The sequence below is a fragment of the Macrotis lagotis genome, chromosome 4 (assembly GCF_037893015.1).
Source record: "Macrotis lagotis isolate mMagLag1 chromosome 4, bilby.v1.9.chrom.fasta, whole genome shotgun sequence".
In the NCBI taxonomy this organism is placed as follows: Eukaryota; Metazoa; Chordata; class Mammalia; order Peramelemorphia; family Peramelidae; genus Macrotis; species Macrotis lagotis.
In genome coordinates, this window is record NC_133661.1 from 69,254,083 (window position 1) to 69,274,291 (window position 20,209).

A 20,209-nucleotide genomic window follows, 5' to 3' on the forward strand; every position below is an offset into this window, starting at 1 on the left:
AAGAAACAGTGAATAATATACTAGGCTTGGAGTCAGGAAGAGGAGTTCAAGTCCAGCCTCATATTCTTATTAGCTGTGTGATCCAGGATAAATTACATACCTCTGCTTGCCTTAATTTCCTGATCTGGAAAAGGAAAAGGCAGTATCTTTGCTAAGAAAACCAAAGAGTAGGACAAAATTAAAATGACTGAGCAACAACAACAAAATGCATTTAATAATTTTTTTAATGTATTTCTTTACCATGGGTCAGATTCTGTGTGGGAGCTAGGGGCACAAAAACAAATGTGAGATAAAGCAAGTCCTCAAGGAGCTTACATTTACTACCAGAATTTTTACAACCAGATAATGAATTTTTTTTTAATTATAGCAACAAGAGAAGATAAGTAGTAGAAAGAGTAACATGGATCTTCTGAAGTATTATGATTATTGTACCCTCAGGCATGGCCTCATGTCTAGGATTCAAAAACCTAAGTACTGGCATGGAGCAATTTTTACTCTGAACCAGACCTATAATGCAACTTTCTTCCTGTGATAGGAAGCAGATAAAGTAGTCCAGTTAAAGCTAAAGTGACTGCCCTGTGAGACCATATATTACCAATGAAGTTAAACATCAAAATATTTGTTGTTCAGTCGGAGCGATTTTTAATCTGAACCAGACCTATAACGCAACTCTCTTCTTGAGATAGGAAACTGATAAAAATGACCCAGTTAACGTTAAAGTAATTGTCCTGTGGGGCCATATATTACTAATTAAATTAAGCAATCAGTGTATCCATTGAAGTTTTGTTGGCAAAGATACAGGGGTGGTTTGCCATTTCTTTCTCCAGCTCATTTTACAGATGAAGAAACTGAGGCAAGCAGGGGTAAAGTGACCTGTCCGGGGTCACCCATGAAGTGGGGGTGGGGTGGGGGGACAGTCCCTAAGCACCACCTCTCTGCCCAATCAAAATCTGTTAGAGTGTAACATTTTTTGCAAAATACAAATCATTGTTTTTAGAATCCTTTTAAAAAACAAACTTTAGCCAGTTTAAGGCCGAACTTCCCCGACATAATGGGCAACACGCGATTAGGAGCTCCGAAAGCAGCACGATGGCAGCGGCTTTTCAGCGCCGGAAGGAGGTGTAGAAATCAAGCGTCTCCCCCTGGGGGCCATCAGCAAAGTCACCTGATCACGAGCGAACCCACCCACTTCGGGGCGTGGCCTGCGAGGCGCGCAGGCGCGGGGGGCCAGGCGTCGTCCAATCCCGAGACGAGGCTCGACGGGCTGTCAGCTGACCTCGGGCTCACGTGACTCTCCGGCTTCGAAATCGGCCATGGCCCTGCCGCTGCCGCTGCTGCTGCTGCTTCTCCCGCCGGCGGCCGCGGCGAGCGGGGCGCCGGGGGCCTACGTGTGGCCGTGGCCGCAGAAGATCTCCGTGTCGCCCAACCGGAGCTGCGCGCTGCACCCCGGCCTCTTCCACTTCGAGTACTCCGCCGCCTCGGCCGTGCAGCCGGGCTGCGCCGTGCTGGACCAGGCCTTCGTCCGCTACCCGGGCATCATCTTCGGGCCGGGGCCCTGGCTCTCCCCCGACCGACCAGGTGAGCCGCGGCCCCGCCCCCGGCTCGTGCCAACTTCAGATGCCCGGTGCAGGCCGGGGGCGAGGCGCCGGGCATCCGAAACGAGGCGGGAGACAGCCCTGCCCCCCCCTTCCCCAAACACGCCGCCCCTGGGAGTTGTCCAGCCCGTCGCCGGCTCACTTTGCCCCCTTCCGATCCTATCATCCTCTCCTGCCCTCTGCCCCCTGCCTGGCAAAATGGACCCGAAAGGCAAAGCTCCGGAAGCACACTTTTCAGGCTATTTTGTCCCAACTAGGAGCCGAGTCCTTCAACGAAAACAGTTCTTGGGGAGCAGTGACGTTGAGGAAGCCCTTTCGTTATTGGTCAGGTGCCGCATAGCTTAATGTCAGTCATAAGAGAATGAGAAAAAAGTTATCTCTGTAATTGCACTTCACCCTGATTGTCTCACATCACATCTCCAGGCATCCTGATTCCTATCTGGCCATTGGACCCAGATGGCTCAGGAGCAGAAAGCCAGGCTGGTGACTTGGCACAGCCCTCCCTCACTCTGATGCAATTCATGTGCTTGTCAACGGCATCCCTTTCCTGATGTCATGGTCTCCTTTGAAAATAAAGAACAGGACGGCTAGGTGGTGCGGTGGATGGAGTACCTGAGTTCAAATCCGGTCGCAGACACTTAATAATGACCTAGCTGTGTGGCCTTGGGCAAGCCACTTAACCTCTTTGCCTTGCAAAAAGCTAAAAAACAAAAAACAAGAAAGAAATAGATTGGCATAAAATGTAAGCACTTCTGTATATTACCAACAAAAACTAGCAGGAGGAGAGGGAAGGAGAAACGCCAATTAAAATAACTAGTAGAGGGGTGGCTAGGTGACACAGTGGACAGAGCACCGGCCCTGGAGTCAGGAGGACCTGAGTTCAAATTTGACCTCAGACGCTTAATAATCACCTAGCTGTGTGGCCTTGGGCAAGCCACTTAACCCCATTTGCCTTTCAAAAGAAAAACTAAAAAAAAGAAAATAAAGAACAAACATAATCTCCTCTCATGATCTTAATATATGAGACATACCTTGGTGGAGAACTTTACACTGCTGAGTCTATTGCTAATTTGTATTCAGCTGACATTAAACACAGATCATTTCCACACTGTTACTTCTGTTACTTCAAGTTCCTATAGTAATGGAACCACTATGGGAGAACTTGCTGTAGAAAAGAATTGACCCATAAGACAGAGCTGTAGTACTGGAGTGCTGAAGTACTTTCCAAACCGAAATTCTCCTCTGGCATGGTATTACCCACAGTATGTGACCCCACAGCATGAAACCTGAGAACAGTGTTGTGGCCAGGACATCAGTGTACTTGCTGAACGTTCACTGTTGTTCCAGCCTCATGCTAGGGATTTTGGAATTGAATATATGCCCCTCTGTTTTTAGAAACTTACAGTCTTATTGGGAAGAAAAAACAGGAAATGGTATTAAAATGATTACAAAACAATAGATCCAAATGAATACAAAGCATTTTCAATGAAAATGCAGACTGATGTGAATTGAATTCTATTACTCAAAAAAAACAAATGAGGTTTCAAAATCTGGATGAATTATTAAGTAAAGACTGCTTGGAGAAAGAGAATTTTGATCTGCTTCTTGAGGAACTAATGGAACTGAAAAGGTAGAAAGGAGCTTGAGCAATGACATCAAATTAGTTCAGGTAGTATGGGCTACTGGTGTAGGATAATGGAGAAATAAAGAGGGAAAGGATGAGGGAACTGTGTGAGAGAGGTGACATGAAAGTTGGCCATAAGTGCTATGGAGAAATTAGTAATAATGATAATAGCCAGTATTTACATATTGCATTAAGGTTTGCAAAGAGCTTTACATATACTTTTTTTTCTTTTGATGCTCATAACATCCCTTTTGGTAGGTTCTGTCCCTATTTTGCAGATGTGGAAAGTGAAGGTTGGAGAGTTTATCTTGTAGTTTGTGTCTGGGGTAGGATTTGAACTCATTTCAGATTCCACTATTGTTTATGAAAGTTTAGTCCAGCAACCATACACAGCATTACTTTAAGATGTCAGTTTGATGGAGAAGTTAGCAGTATAAGGGGAATGGAAGACTGATCTTTTAATTAAATTCCAGAACTTTCTTAATTAATTCCTGCTAATTAAGTTCCTGTACCTTAACAGTGATTATGCTGAATAGGTAAATTTCTTTTTTTTTTTTGTAAATTTCTAATGTTAGGACCCTATCCAGGAACTTAGTTAAGAGGTGATATTTATGAAGGCAGAGAAAAAATTGCTATTTTACAACTCCTATTAATTAACTATAGGTTAAATATGAAACAAAGATTAAAGGTGGCATCACTGAAATTAAACACACTTAATTTGTCTGATACAAATAAAAGGAATTAGGGATTTAAAAAAGTCACTTTTTGAGATAAGAAAAATTCAAACATTAAGAGCCAACTGGATCAACTTTAAAGAAATTAGGGTCTTTTATGGAACAGCTTAGTCTATAAGCATTTTCTTTAAAAAAAAAGTGCTACATTGAATGCTTCTTAGTCACATGTGAAGTTAGAATCCAGCTTCCCTTAACTTCTAGTGCTATCCATCTCTTTTGTTAAATTGAGTTATTTGTTCATCAGGAAATCGTGAAAACAATTTTAGTGACTAAGACATTGAAGCAAGTTGCATCTTGAAAAAAATCATAAAATCAGAATATTTTAAAATTCAAAGGGACCTTGAAAATTGTTTCATCTAAACCTCTAATTTTACATATGTGGATACTATAGCCCAAAGAGATTAAAATCTTTCCAAGATCACAAGATAGTAAGTAACAGGATCAGATATTCACATGCAGCTGTTTGGATTCCTGAGTCATAACTTTTCCCAGGATACTATATTGCTATAATTGTTTCCACCAATTTTCCTTTTAAATATAATTCATATGTTGTTTTCTTTTGGTCTCAGGGTGCAACTATTTCTGCAAAAATTCAACTGGATCAGCCAGGGAAAAAACATTATCAGCAATTTCCAAGTAAAAATGCAGGTAGTTAAAGTAATTGTACAATTATCTTGATTTGTACTGTCAAATCATTAAGTTATAATAAAAATAGCACATTTTAACCAGGTATAAACCAGCCAGCCCACCCTATTCTTTAGCCTTACAAGTTTTCCTCTCTTGTCTATACTAGATGAAAGTTTCTTTCATGAAATGCAGTTTCTTGCAAACAAATACAAACACACTTTCCCCAGAAAGACATTGTAAAGTTTTCTATATAACCAAAGAAAGCTACTGTGGTAGGAATGTTAAAAATAGAAAGTAATATTTAACAGTTATATAAATAGTTCACTAAGAGTCTAGTATTCAATCATATTCCCTTATCAGTGGAACAATCATGTTAATGTTCCACCCAGCTGTTAGTAGATCACAAGGGAAAAAGAGGTTCCATAGGCCAGTGACTATTCTGCTTTTAGATTTCATCCAGATTCTGGAAGGTACTGTGCTCTTATTATCTATATTCTCCAATATAGAGTAGAGGTATAGTAGAGTGATTTAGAAACTGAACCTCCAGGCTTCTTCTCCTTTCATTTATCTTCTATTTTCCATATGCTATGCTTGAGTTTAGCATGTTTCCATTGGTCTGTTCCCCTGGGGAGGTGAATTGTTCAATTAGAATAGATAGTAATTGGGAGAAGTGGGGTAAATTATTTTATTTTATTGGAAAAACAATGTCCAAATTCCTCTGAGCTATTATCTCTAGCTAGATCTTAAATTAAAAATTAAGTATTTCGTGAGGAAGAATGACTCACCTTCCCATTCCTCTTGTCTTTGTACTGCCTGACCTCATATATGCTTACCTGTGCTTAATTTATTCCATTCTATATTCTGGTGCTCCACCATCCAAATGAAACTCCATTACATCCTTCTTCACTAGCCATCTATCAGCTGAAGACCTCAAGGGACCATGTATGACTTCATGTGTCAGGTCTTTACTCTCTGTAACACTTAGCAAACCCAAGCAGTCTTGCCCTGCATAGTGGAGTGTGTTTCTCTGTATTTGTCTAATCTCCCATTATAATAATTGATATGGGTCTAATTATCTTCTACAACATTATTTTATTTAATTGGTTCCCCAAAAGCATAAATAATATTTTAATAACAATAATAATAGCTAACATTCATTTTGCACTTTATCATTTGCAGAACACTTTATTTTATTCCCTTTTTGATCCTCACAACAACTTCTATAATGGATAATACAAATAACTCCATTTTACAGCTAAGGAAACTAAAACCCAAAAGAAACTTGAGACTTGTCCACTGTTAACCTTAGAGATAGAATTGAAACATAGACCGTCTGCTTCAGATCCATTTTTCCTTCAAATTAGTAATATTAAGCAGGTCTGTTTATACTTTATGAAAATACAAATACAGACAAAATCCTTTTCCTACCATCTTCTGAATAAAATCCTTTGCATCAGATATGCTATTTTTTTTCACATCTCTTCAATCCCACCCCTGCCATTGTAAACTTCCTGAGGACAGGTACAATTATTTTTCTTATAAGTCTCCCATGCTGCTCAAAATCTTTGAGCCTTATATGGAGAAATACAAGAACTGGAAAAAGGAAGCTTCTTAGAGCAATGTAAGCTCAGCAAAAAGAGAAAAAGAAGTGATAGTATCTACCACCCTAACATTCCTTCAAGAAAGGTTTAGAAAAGCAAATCATAAGCCTGTAATCAAAGTGTGATGTGGTGATGTGTGATAAGAAACTTTCTGTTATCCTAACATCCTCTGGAGTCCCCTCTGACAAAAAAAAAGCAGAAAAACTAATATTTCACAACTTTCCTTAATAATTTCATCCTTCAAAAGGTAGTGAAAGGGGGCAGCTAGGTGATGCAGTGGATAGAGGAGTGGCCCTGGAGTCAGGAGTACCTGAGTTCAAATACGGCCTCAGACACTTACCTAGCTGTGTGGCCTTGGGCAAGCCACTTAACCCCATTTGCCTTGCAAAAAAGCCTAAAAATAAAAAAAAATTAAGAATTAAAAAAAAAGGTAATGAAAGTTCCACATAGCACTTCTACTGGAGATCTGACCTAACCAAGGCAAAACTGGTTGTTGGAATAGGAATGATGGAAACATTGTGGGGAAATGATCATTCAATTTTAGCACTTGTGATAAATAAGAAAGAATCTGGGCAGAATCTTAACAGACATCTTACATTTGGAAGAAGCAGTTTTCAAAGGAAAGATAAGTAGGATTCCCATTAATTTAAATTTGGCAGAGGAATTAATCCCAGGTGATATGTACTGAGCTATGTGTGTGCTGTCTCAAATGAAATTCCAAAAATTCAAAGAGGAACTACTCCAATTTGTAGGAAAAGAAATTGTCAAAATCAAACCATCTGACTACACAAGGAACTCATTGAAGGATCTAGATTTTTCCAAAGACATGCAAAAGCAAAAGAATGAATACAAAATCATGGCTTATTCCTGAAACAATAGTTCAGAAGCTTAGAACCCAACAAAAATTTATAAGGAAAGCTAAAGACAACAAAAAATACTTTTAAAAATCTATCTTGAGGAAAAAAAAGAAAGTCCCAAGAAGGAATCCCTCTTGGGAGAGGTGAGTGAATAAGAAAATGAAATAGGAAGATAGAGGAGAAACTGAGTTTAGGACAGAACAAAAAGAATCAAAAGGGAATTGAAACATTAGATAAATAGGGAAATAATAAAGAATACTTAGACACTTTGATTTAAAGTCACTTATTCAGATGGTCTGCAATATTGGATTCTGGGAAAGAGCTGGGAGCTGGGATTGCCAAACCATCATCTATGATCCAAGGGAGAAGAAAGAGAGAAGGGGGAAATGAAGTGGGAGAGAGAGAGAGAATTGTTGACTGGACAATGAAGAAGTACCATTGCAGACTTTCTCATTAGCCAACCCCAGGGGCAGTAAAGGACTTCCTCAGCTGTGGCCTAAGATGGAGCCATGAAAAGCACTTTTTTGAGGCAGTGTCACACAGTAGGAAGAATCCTAGCCTCTTGCATTAGAGGACCTAGATTAGAATCCCATCTTATATCTTCCCCAGGTGGGAGTTTTCCTCATCTAATGAATGAGATTGGACTAGATGGGCTTTGAGGTCCCTTCCTATTCTAGGTCCACAAGGTTTGATCTTCTCAGATGCTGACCAATAGGTTATTTGGAAGCCTGGTGTCCTGAAATGGTCACTAGACATGGCAAAACCATATAGGTATGACACTTTCTATAAAGAAGTTTCCATCCAGGGATTGACATTATCCTAATAACTGGCATTTGTCTAAAGAGTATAAAGTCCACAAAACACTTAATGAATAATCTGAGTATATGTAGAGGAAAGTATATGTATAAAAATATGCCTGGTTCAAAAACAGACACTGCCCTTTTACTGGAGGAACCCATGCGTCTCTAGGCAAGTCTCTTACTGAGTCTCACTTTATTCTTCTATAAAATATGAAGGGATTGAATTAGATGACCTCTGAGGATCCTTCCAGTTTCATATACTAAGGTGGTATGGATGAGTTTCCTGAATTTTTTCTCTCTTTACAGGACTGAAGCAAACCATGAAGAATTCATTGCAAGTCTTGGTGGCTGTCCCTGAGTGTGGCCCATTTCCTGAAATGAACTCTGTGGAGAACTGTAAGCACAGTTCTTGGATTGTTTATCTTTTTCATGAAAGTGAAAAGAGTTCCCAACTAATAAACCAGTCCTCAGGAGACTGTTGAAGTACTCAAGTTGCCCTAGCAAGAGGCATCCAGTGATCAGAATATGTCCTTACAATCTTTAACGTCTCATGCCACATTCTTATTGCCTTAAATACCAAGGAACCAAAGGGTAGGTGGACTTAGATGCTACATGAGGTTTAGTCTTGGAATCTTCCCATTTAGAAGAAATTTAGCAGAGAGTTTCAGAGTCACCAGATGGAATGTCTTCTTGTAAATAATAGCAAAATCCACAGAATGCCTCTGAGCCTTAGGAGTGTTTTCAGTCCCTAAATTAAACAAAAAGCCCTGATAGATAACACCCAGTGAATGGGGGAGTAATAAATTGGAGAGGTTTGGGTGGAAAGGTGACATGATAACCAAGCCTTTTTATATTCCACAATGAGGTTTAGCAGGAATTCCTGTCTCCAAAAAGGAAACTAAGGTATTATTAATTATCAGAACTTGTCAAAGACAATGGTGAAGATTCTAGTAGAAGCCACGATTTCACACACAAACACATACACACACACACACACACACACACACAGACATTCTCTCTGCCACCTGCTCAACTGAGATTCTCTGCAACTGTTGTGGCAGATACTTAACAAGCTGTGGCTAAATATTTAGCTGGTTCATTCAAATGAGACCAAATTGATTCAGTTTCCCAATCTTGCCTTTCCCAGTAAGCCTTCAGGAGCCAAACTACAAGTCCATAACCACCAGAGCTAGAAGTTTCACCTGTGAAAAACAAAAGTGGTTTGGGTTTATTTTCATTTGGGACTGGGGTGTAAAGTTCAGGTTTTCTTAGCCCTAACCCATAGGCTCCTTTTGTTGTCATTTCAGACACCCTGATTCTAAATGATCACGACTTCATCTTGAAAGCTCATACTGTCTGGGGAGCTCTCAGAGGTAATATTACAGAGCTCCTAAGAGTGGGAGGATGAGGACTTGGGTGATCTTGATTTTTCATTGATTTGTTCTAATGGGAATTCTCTAGACCTGACTTAAGTCTGGTGGTTGGGAAGATTTGAAATTAAGGCCTCCTAGGAGTAAAACAAATGAGCCAGCTTTCCCAAGGGAACCAAATGAGATTCACAGGTTTTTCTCTTTAAGATGTGTCCTCTGTATACAAAATTCAGATGCCACAGAAGCTGTTTCTCTTCTAGAAAAGTTTCTTGTGGAAACAATTAAAGATTTTTTGGATGGAGGGAGCCTTAGTAATGGTGAAATAATAAAATCTAGCAGTTCCCATTTATATGGGCTGGTATGCTACAAAGCTTCCATAGCACTTACTGTCCAGAAGTGCCAGTCATGTTACCTCTTTTTAAGCTAGGAGAGTGAAGTGACTCAGCTGTGACCACACTTGTCCAGAAGCACAGAGCAAGTCTGGTGACAGAGTCCGGAAATCTCCTGAGGCCTTGCCACACATGGGTCTGGAGAAGTTGAATCTTGTTCAACATCAGAATAGATGCAGAGGGAGAATAATGTGGAAAGAGGTGCTAGATTCCCTGCCCCTGACATCTGATTTAGAAACTTTTTAAAAATTATTTTGAAAAGAAAAATAAATGCAATGAAAAAGAAAACTTCTGAATCAGTGGTATTCCAGAGAAAATCATTGCTCTGAATTCAGATGCATTCACCATATACTTATCACGTCCCTATTTAGATCCAAGGTCCTACACTAAACACTAGGGGAAATAGAGAAGTGAAGAACTTATAACACATCCCTAGTCATTACAGTGTAGTTAGAAATTAAACTCTAAGGTCCCTAGGCACTAGAAGGTTCTTAAGTTGCTGTAGAATCTCACAAGGTTCCTTTTAGCTCTAAAAATTCTATTTTTAGTTCCCTGAAGAGGCATTTTCTGTCTGTCTTCTTCCCTTTAACTGCCTTCTTTCTTTACTAAGATTTCAAATTTACAAAATTTAAGAAATTTGTATTGTTATGCAAAGCTTTCAAAGGTGGCCAGCCTTGCGGGCTAAGGAAATGACCTACCAGGCCTCATCTCCTTAGCCAGCTGCCAAATATTTGAAAGAGACCTCACCAACATTCAGTCTTTTTTTTTTTTTTAAGGTTTTTGTAAGGCAAATGGGGTTAAGTGGCTTGCCCAAGGCCACACAGCTAGGTAGTTATTAAATGTCTGAGACCAAATTTGAATCCAGGTACTCCTGACTCCAGGGCCGGTGCTTTATCCACTGTGCCACCTAGCTACCCCTAACATTCAGTCTTAACAAAGAAAAAGTGGATCAAATGAATGGATGGTTATCTCTTTTCAGTTAACTTCTCTCAATTATTTCACTGTGGATCAACCAAATAGCTCTAAAATTAATTAGAAATGCTTGTTGAATTATCTATCTCTCTGAATTTTCAAGAAAACTTGAGCTTTGATCGTACCTATCTCTCTTTCTTGATTCAAGCATCACATCCTGCCACACTGGGCCCCATTCTAGAATGGGGCAGATTCTTCCTCATTTCTCCCAAACCTCACCCTGCCCCTCTGGTTCTCCACAGGCCTAGAGACTTTTAGCCAGCTCATTTGGAGATCCGATGAGGGCATGGTGAGTGTGTATCCTGAGTGCCTGAAGGAAGTTTACTATGTAATGGAGGCCAAAGGTGATATAAGGCATTCCCAGATAGATAAGATTTGGGAGGAAGTACAAAGCTTGGGGGCATGGTTGGATGGTAACTGAAAGTTGATAGAATGAGATTACCTGAGATAACTATAGTTTACCAACTAAAAAGAAAATAGAAATGGAATCATTCAAATAGAAATAACAAACTAGTATATGTATATGTATAACCTATATCAAATTGATTCCCTTATCAAGGAGGGAGGGGGGAGAAGGAAGGAAAGAACTTGGAACTCAAAATTTAAAAAAAAGTTAAATTTTGTTTACAGATATTTGAAAAAGTAAATTTTTAAAAAACTATAGGAAAAAGCTAAAACTTAGTTGTCAACTTGTTTTTGTTGGCCTTGAGGTGTAAAGTATGGCTTTATAGTGATTCTGGAGACAGTGGGACCTCTAGGATACATTCAAGTATAATTGCACAGATTAGTGATTGTGAGATAGTCATCCAGGAACTGGGGATAGATAGCACCACAGAAAACTAGTCTATTAGAAGGGCCATAGGAAGGCCAGGAAGATCTGAGATGTGCTCCTGTCCAAAATGGGATTTGTATTTGGCAATCTCCAGTGAAGTCCTTAGTCCCCTGGGTTTGCAACTGTGCAAATGAATGTCATTGAAACCTTCCATGTTTCTTCTGCTCAGTTCTCTGTCAACTGGACAGAAATAGTAGACTTTCCTCGATTTCCTCACCGAGGCTTACTGCTGGACACATCTCGTCATTACCTGCCACTGGAAGTCATCCTGGAGACATTGGTATGAATTATGGCTCCCCATCTCCCCAAGGAATTGATGTGACAGGTTTTAAAACCCTTTCCTGAAACATATGATCTTATGATTCTTCACTAGAGGTAACCTACTTAGAAAACTCCATTAGGCTGTATATCCACATCAGTGAGGAGGAGTCAAGGTTGAGATGTTGATATTCCCTGGATCAGTCAGAATCAATCTCTGGTCCTAGTAATTAGAAGCATTTGCTTGAGTGACTTTGGCCTAACTGGAAGCCCTACTTGATCCCTCCAGGCCAATACTTCTGCCCCCTTCAGATCTGGGCTTAGATGGGATTCTGGGAGTTCTTCCTGTATTCTTTGCCTACTGAGCTATCTGAGGTCCTGTCACACCTCACCTGGCAAGATAAAAGTTGGACTTTGGTTGGGTTTCCATGATTCTGGAGGAAATTGTTCTCTTTGCCCCAATTGGGCCAAGCTGGCTCTTTACACATCTCCTTTGTGTGGTTATGCTTCAGTTTTATAAAACCACAAAGTCACATGTTTTGGTCATGAGAGAGAACCCTAGCAAGAGGGGCAGGGAGGAGTTGTGAAAAAGTAAAAAGGCCTCAGGAGGGGCATTGAAAGCACTGGGACAGAGCAACAGGAAGCTGTTTTCTAATACTGCCCCACATCCTCAGTGAATAGAGGGAAGTTATTACGGGGTATTTGTGCATCTGAGTCTCACCATGGATGGGGAGGGTAAGTTTTATATATGTTCTACCCCCCAGGATGTCATGGCATATAACAAATTCAATGTCTTCCACTGGCACATAGTTGATGACCCTTCTTTTCCATATGAGAGTATGACTTTTCCTGAGCTTAACAGAAAGGTAAGTTTCATCCTGGTCTTCCAGATTTGGGGCTCTTTTGCAAGACCCTGCTAGTGGGAACAGGGACTACATCTTAGCCAAATGTAGTGTTGGATAGTGGGAAGAGGCCTGGACTGAACCTTCAAGTCCTCACTTTGTCTTTGGGTGACATTTCACCTTGTTTATTAAATGGTAATAATAATACTCACAGAAATGTGAGGACCAGTTGAAATATTGATGTGAAAAACACCAAGGGAAAAAGGGATGTGTTTGATAGGATTTTAATTTATTTTTGTCACTGACCAGTCCCTCTCCCTTCATGTTCCTTCTGGCTCTCTTGTCTGACTTCAAAGTCTGGGGAAGATTTACTCAGCACATCCAACTACTGATATTCAGGCAGTTACAGTGCCAGCTGAGTGCCAGCAGTTCATCTCCTCTAGTGAGTGCATGATAAGAGGCCACTTATGTCTTTCAGGGTTCCTACAACCCCATCTCCCACATCTATACAATTGGAGATGTAAAGACGGTCATTGAATATGCTCGATTGCGGGGCATCAGAGTCATAGCAGAGTTTGACACACCTGGGCACACTTTGTCTTGGGGAAAAGGTAAGAGTAGGGCAGAATATCAAGGGGAAGTCAAGGATAGTCTTTTTTTTTTTTTCAGGTCTTGCCATAGGCAAAAACATGCCATACTCCAGTTTTTCTTCTTAAGAATATTAGATTTTTGGGAAATTGGAAGTGTAAAAGGATGTGGGATAAGGAAGAAATTTGAAAATTTCGAATTTTGGGTCAATAGTCTCCTGACCTTGCCAGTAAGGCCTACTTGAGTTTCCTCACTTAGCTCAAGCTTTGGTGCCCTGCAGAATTAAAGAAGCCAAGTTCTATTTGTTCTCAGAAGAGGAGAGGAGACTATCCTGAAACTTTTCTAAGAGGCCAGTAGATTTGAACCTCTTGGGAAGGAAGAGGGGAAAGGAATAAGCCTTGATGAAGCTCCTTTAAGGTGCTTTACCAACATCTTACTTGGAAGGCAGCAGCCAGTGAGCTCAGGACCCTGGCAGTGTAAGTCCTATACATATGGAACATTTGATTTCCTACTTCAGGTAGAAAGAAGCTATTGCAGTTCAGCCTCAAATAGTTGGTCAGTAGAGCTGGGGTCTCTGGGTTCTCTATGACTGTGTCTGCATCTCTCCTGGCCTAGGTGTTCCTGGATTGCTGACTCCCTGCTATGCAGGGGCCACTCCTTCTGGCACTTACGGCCCAATAAATCCCATCCTCAACAAGACCTATGAGTTCATGGCTTCATTCTTCCAGGAGATCAGCTCAGTTTTCCCAGACTTTTACCTTCACCTTGGAGGAGATGAGGTTGATTTCACCTGTTGGTAGGAGCCCTCAGGTCATCCCCAACCCTATCCCCTCTTGATTTAAAAAGTCAGTCAAGGAACCGTATCTTGAGCTTATGAGCATTTGTAAGTGTGTGTGTGTGTGTGTGTGTGTGTATGTTTGTGTTTAGAGAGGGTTTGGGGTTCCTCTCATATGCTACTTGGAGATTGGGGGTAGAAAAGGAAGAAATAAGAGAGTTGAGATGTTGGAATTCCTTGACCACTAAGAACCAAGGTTTCCAGTCCTGACGAAGACTATACAAAAGGAAAGAAGATTAATAACTTCACAGCTTTGCTTTTCTTCCCACCCCTTTGGGCACCTGATTCTCCCTCCCTGACTATCCACTTAGCCTTATACCCCTCTGCAACTCAGTAGTCTTATTTTGTTCTAGTTTTCCTTTGTCTCAGGCCTCCTTTCCCCATTACAAATCTTAGAGGTCAGAGAAATCAAACATATTAATTGAGCTTTTCCTCTGTTCCTAACTCTGCTGACCAAAAAGGGGGAGGAAAGATCTGATATTAGTCTAGTTGAGATAAAAGATCTAACAGCACCACCAAATAATACAAGTCATTGTATTATTGTATATTTAAGAACACTGTTGGAGGATATAAATTGTTGGCTTTAAGAGAGCAAAGAAAGGAGAGAAACAGGAAAGATTTCTGTGGAAGAGGGTTCATATGGGTCTTGCCAGGGAAGTAGAATTTGTATACTGGGGGGAGGTAGGTATTCCAGGAACTAGGAATCCTGAAAAAAGAGTACAGGAAAGTATGAACATAGGGTATGCTAAAAACAACATATGGTTTATGGAGAAGCACCATTGGATTTGGAGTCTGAAACCCTGGGTTTGAATCTCAGCTCAGCTACATAATACTCATGTCGCTTTGGGCAAGTTGCCATCTCTCTGAGCTTAAAAGTATTGCTTCATATTTAAAAGAAGGAGTGGGATTAGACAAGCTCTGAAATCCCTTTAGGCTCTAACATAATCTGATCCTTCCTTGGGGGAAGCCAAGGAAAGCTGGGAAGCTTGACTGAAGCCAAATGGTAGAAGACAATTGCAGAATGCCATACTGGAAAAAGTTGACTAAAAGCCATTGGGCAAGACCGTGGCATAGCTCTCCTATACACTCTTCATTCCAAAATCAGGGACTGCTTTTTGGTTCTCTTTCAAGTTGGGGAGAGAAGTAGAAGGAAAGTAGGTGACTATTCCCCATTTCTCCAGGGTTCTAGGATCCTAAAGATGCTAGACATGGGAGAAATTAGTCTTCTTTCTTGCAGGCAATCCAATCCAGATATCCAGGCCTTCATGAAGGAAAAGGGTTTTGACAATTATGAGAAATTGGAATCTTTCTACATTCAAAAGTAAGAATTGGGATGTATTTACCTCTTCTCTGAAGGTGGAATATGGGTGCAGGAGTGAATAACCAAAGGCCCTTCTATACCCCAGTGAAGTACCATTCTTTATTTCAAATCTCCTATTTTCCACTATAAATTGTGTCTTCCAGGCTCCCTCTACCTCTGATCTTTAGCCTATTGAAAGTGAAAAGCCTTACCACCCTAACCACCACCCTAACCATATACCCCATCCACAAAAAGCTCTGTCTCTCACCATCTTCCCAAAAGTTCTCCTCTTTGTTCCACTTCCCAGCTTGTTATTGACTGAATTTGTTATGACCTAACCTGGAACTGGGAGAGAAAATTGCATTGTAGGAATTTCGTAGGGCATCCTCTTCCTCCATGTCCAAAAACAAAGTCACAGACATTCTTTGTTGGGTAACAGGGCACTCCAGCCATTCCCCAAAAGAAGCCTGCAGCATCAAGCTGACTTTGTTTTATTTCTGTCTTCCTCAGGCTACTGAACATTGTGTCTTCCTATGGAAAGGGCTACATAGTGTGGCAGGAGGTGTTTGACAATAATGTGAAGGTGAGAGGTTGAGGAGAAAGAAGGAAGAGAAGGGTTTGCTGTCTTGATCCTGTAGGACCTTGGGCCACTGCTTATGGACCTATCTTTCCAGTGCTTCATGCCCTTATTGTTCCCTATATCACTCAAGACCCCAGGGTCTCAGGAGAGGACTGTGCTCCCCAGTGATCATTTCCCCTGGCTATCCTGGGTTTCATTTTTAATGAGTTAAAGAGAAGACCTGGAGGCCCTTCCCATAAAGGAATCCTCCCAGCTTTCTTCTTCCATATTTCAAGAGATGAGATCTCATTTGACCTAAACCTTGAACTTCACAGAGATGGGAACAATGTCTTTGTCTCCCTTTCCACCTACTCCCTCCCATCTTGAAGGACTGGGTTTTTTTTTTTTGTTTTGTTTTTGTTTTTTAGGTTTTTGCAAGGTAAATGGGGTTAAGTGGCTTGCCCAAGACCACACAGTTAGGTGTATTAAGTGTCTGAGGTCGGATTTGAACTCAGGTACTGCTGACTCCAGGGCCGGTGTTTTATCCACTGCACTTTCTAGCCGCCCCAAGGACTTTCTGTTCTTATAGAGCCTCTCAGAGTTGCTGGGCTTTGTCTGCGATAACTGGAACTAAGGTTCCCATGATGACCTCAGAGACAACTGAGTGAGACGGTGAATAGAGCCCCAGACTTGAACTCAACCTCACACACTTAGAACTGTGTGACTTTGGGCAAGTCATTTAGCCCTTCAACTTCAGTTTTCTCATCAGTGAAAATAATAGTACCTACATCACAGAGTTGCTGTGAGCATCCAATGAGATAACTTACTTAAACCACAATATAAATATGAGCTGTCATGATCATCATTATCATTATCACTTCAGCAGAGAGGGCTGCTTCCTTTACTCCCTTTATCACCTGTCTTCAGCACATTTGGAGTCTCCTGAAATCTGAGCTGCCCCATGAGGGGTCTCCCCACAACACAAACTCTAGGTGCATTTGACCCAGGTCTGTGACACCCCCCCCACTCCCTGCCCATGTTTGATGTGGGGTTAGAAAAATCAGCCCCTCTATAGACAGGAGGAGGGAATGAAAAAATGTGGTTCCAAGTCCAATGTCTTGTGTTCTCTTACCTTCATGCTCTAACCCCACCCTCAGCCCTGGGAGGAGGAAGGGGTATCCAGTGATCCAAGGTCTGAGCTTTGAAAAAGAAAGCTTAGGGTATGAAGGACAGAGCCCCCGGACCCCAAGGGAATGTGGGTCTTTAGAGGCACTAACATGATCCCTTAGAGTCATGGTTTTGCAGTAGGCATTAGAAGTAGGGATAGTAAGGACATTGGACAGGTTTGAGTCCTTTTTGAAGGGTTTGTGTTTTGGCCTATATGAGACTGAAATTACCTGAGGTCTTTCCCCTCTTTTCCCCTAGCAGTAGGTAACACTGTCCCCCTCCATCCCTTGGCGCCCACCCCAGCATGTCTCTTTTTGCTTGTTTCTTGTAATCAGCTGAGACCTGACACAGTGGTTCATGTCTGGAGAGAAACACAACCTTCACCCTATGCCTTCGAGATGGATACTATTACCAAGGCAGGCTACCGTGTCTTGTTGTCTGCTCCCTGGTACCTGAACCGCATCTCCTATGGGGAGGACTGGCAGGAAATCTACAGAGTGGAGCCCCTGAACTTTGAAGGTTTGAGGGTGTGGATGGGAGGATACAGGCCACTCCCTGAGAAGGTCCCTATAAAGTACATTTGGAAAATGGAAGTCAAAAGAATTTGATCCTGGGTAGGGGGGGGCTTGGGGAGTAAAATCTTTTGCACTTCTTGTGAAGTTACTCAGAAATTCTTTTCATCATGCTCTGACATTGTGGGGCTGTGGAATAACACTTTCTCCTGATGGATTTGTTCCCTTAGGCAGCCCTGAGCAGAAGGCTCTGGTGATTGGAGGGGAAGCCTGCATGTGGGGTGAATACGTGGATGAGACAAATCTGACCCCCAGACTCTGGTGAGCCACAATGGGAGGACTCAGAATTGGCTGGAGAAGGGGAAGGGGATAATGCAGTGTCAGTAAAGAGCACCTGGAAAACATGATGTTCATTGGGGGCAGGAGAGAAAAGGATCACTTCCAGAGGGCCTTGGCTTAACCCACACCAACTTCTGGTGCCCTCTAGATAATTTTTTTTCACTCTTTTCCCCCTGTTTCTGAATCAGTGTTTGGAACCAAAGTTAGCCTCATAATCCCTTCAATTTGTATGACTTGCCTTCTTTTGTCTACTATCCTAAGCTGGTAGTTAAGACAGATGGTGCACCTCATTTTTCCCATAAAGAAGAGACTAAAGATGCCAAAGGCCTAACTCATTTGCCTGGGATCGGTCAGTGGCAGAACAGACCTCCAGCCTGTGGCCTCAGGTAGGCCCTGGCTATTCACTACCCTTTCCTTTTCCTGGGTACTCTCAAAGTCTAAGGCATCATATCTCACACCTGTTACTGGTACTGCCACATCTCTACTTCTCCCCCTGCTGGCACTCCATGATCCCAAGATGGCAGCATGATGCAAGAGAAAGCTCCCAAGCTCTGGAATCAGACCTGGCATCTCTGATCTTGGGCAGCTCCTTAACATCCCTTCAGCTCAGTTTCCTCAACCATGTATTGAGGGAGCTGGACTAGAGGACCTTTGATGTCCCTTCCTGTGACTTTCAACCCCTTGTGTGCCATTTCTTACAAAACCCTTTTCTCATTTGGTGTCCTCTTTTGTCTTCGAGATAGAGAGGGCAGGATTTGTTAGAGAAGTGAAATAACCAATTCTAAATCACGGTATGTTAATGGTTCAACCATAAGGCTCTCTATCCTGGGCACATCCATTTCCCCCATCCCTGCTCTGATCATACGCACATTGTGCCCTTATGTGTCATCATGTCTGACCAGGGGGCTGGATCTGTGTCCCCTTCCAGGCCCAGGGCAGGAGCTGTGGCAGAGAGGCTTTGGAGCAGCCAGTCCGTGACTGATGTGGGTTTGGCATATGACCGACTGACACACTTCCGGTGTGAGCTGCTTAGGTAGGAGGGTCAGGGATTGTCCCCTGGACCTTTAACTCCAGCTTTAACCAAACTAAAGTACTGGGGGTTGGGAATATGGTACCTATAAATTCTCCTTTTTTTCCTTTGGCTTCAATCCAGTAATGTGGATTGGGAATAGTGCCTAATATCTTATCCACAGTCTGTCTCTTCAAACATTCTTAAATTAGGTTGTTGTCAAGACTTAATTGCAGAAAGAGGGAGCCTACATAAAGTCAAAAGTTAGTCTTCCATAATTTGTTCATTCCCAAATCAATTGTACACCTAGCCAAGCAGATGATCATTGTAGAAAGCCCTCTAGGTCAGGAGTAATATTGGGTTTCCAGTTCATTCACTGTAGTTTTGAGCCCAGAACTTGTCCCTGAGCCTCAATGAAACCAAATGGAAACCCTAGATGACCTTTAAGGTCTTTCAACTTTAAAATTCCCTGAATCTTCTATATCTGAAACCAAAGTCCTGAGGTTTTAGATTGCCTAGTCACCCTCTCTCTGTGGCCCCAACATCAGTTTGTTCTAGTATCTTCCTGCTCAAAGTTGAGGCTTATAAGGATGTGGGCACCTGGCCTGACTCCCACAACCCCGATTCTTCCCATGCCTGGAGTGCCCTCCTTCCCAAGCCAGAGCTCTAAGGATCCTCTCACTAGTCCTCTCTTTCCCCTCCTTCCCAGATGACCAGTTTCTCCTTTTTGTCTTCTTCCAGACGAGGTGTCCAGGCCCAGCCTCTCAATGTAGGCTACTGTGAACATGAATATTTCCAACATTGAGTGGGAGCAAGATCATCTGATCAACTGAGCCCTGGATGTGTTAATCAACCAGGGAACTTGGGTCACACCAGACTGGCTCTCTAGTTGACCCCAAGTGGTGTGCAGACCTTCACATGCATCCCTGAGGGCCCCCTGGTGGGGAGCGGGGCGGAGGTTGTGCTGTGATTCAAGTCCAATAAAGAATTTTGTGACAGATTACTTCTGTGGGCCTGCAACTGTGACTGACACTAAACAATCAGAGTGACTCCAATCCAGACAGCAGTTCCTACTATTTCCCCTCTAACCCCAGGAAAGCATTTAATGACACTTGCATTTGAGTAGTTTGATGGCTCACAATACATCTTCCCCTATACTTTAGCAATCCCCTCACCAGTCTTTGGACTGACCCCCTATCACTGGCCTTGGGCTCGAACCAGTAATCCTGAGGAAAAGGGTCTCTTCTTCCCAAGTTCTATAATAGGTCTTGGATCTAGTTCTCCTTTCCTAATGCTTTTTTCTGGGGTCTCCACAAAAAAAAAAAACCTCGATCACCTGCCTTTCCAGATGCCTCCAATTTTACCATTAAAGATTAAGCCCTTTGGGGACTTCTAGAAT

General features: G+C 42.0%; 1 protein-coding gene across 1 annotated transcript; it reads left to right on the plus strand.

The window, feature by feature from the left end:
- Positions 1-1,497: 1,497 nt before the first annotated feature.
- Positions 1,498-19,813, plus strand: LOC141520992 (beta-hexosaminidase subunit alpha-like). Its single transcript, XM_074233026.1, has 14 exons — positions 1,498-1,578; positions 8,145-8,234; positions 9,146-9,211; positions 10,812-10,858; positions 11,571-11,681; positions 12,424-12,525; positions 12,980-13,112; positions 13,705-13,885; positions 15,162-15,245; positions 15,735-15,807; positions 17,286-17,469; positions 17,693-17,783; positions 18,730-18,834; positions 19,552-19,813. Exons 2-14 carry the CDS (start codon positions 8,159-8,161, stop codon positions 19,613-19,615), a joined length of 1,317 nt encoding a protein of 438 aa, XP_074089127.1. The 5' UTR covers positions 1,498-1,578; positions 8,145-8,158; the 3' UTR covers positions 19,616-19,813.
- The last annotated feature ends 396 nt before the right edge of the window (positions 19,814-20,209 follow it).

Coding starts and splice junctions, on each gene's coding strand:
- LOC141520992 (XM_074233026.1), top strand. CDS start 8,159: ATGAAGAATTCATTGCAAGTCTTGGTGGCTGTCCCTGAGTGTGGCCCA. Junction 9,212..10,811: donor TGTCTGGGGAGCTCTCAGAG/GTAATATTACAG, acceptor GGTTCTCCACAG/GCCTAGAGACTTTTAGCCAG. Junction 11,682..12,423: donor AAGTCATCCTGGAGACATTG/GTATGAATTATG, acceptor TCTACCCCCCAG/GATGTCATGGCATATAACAA.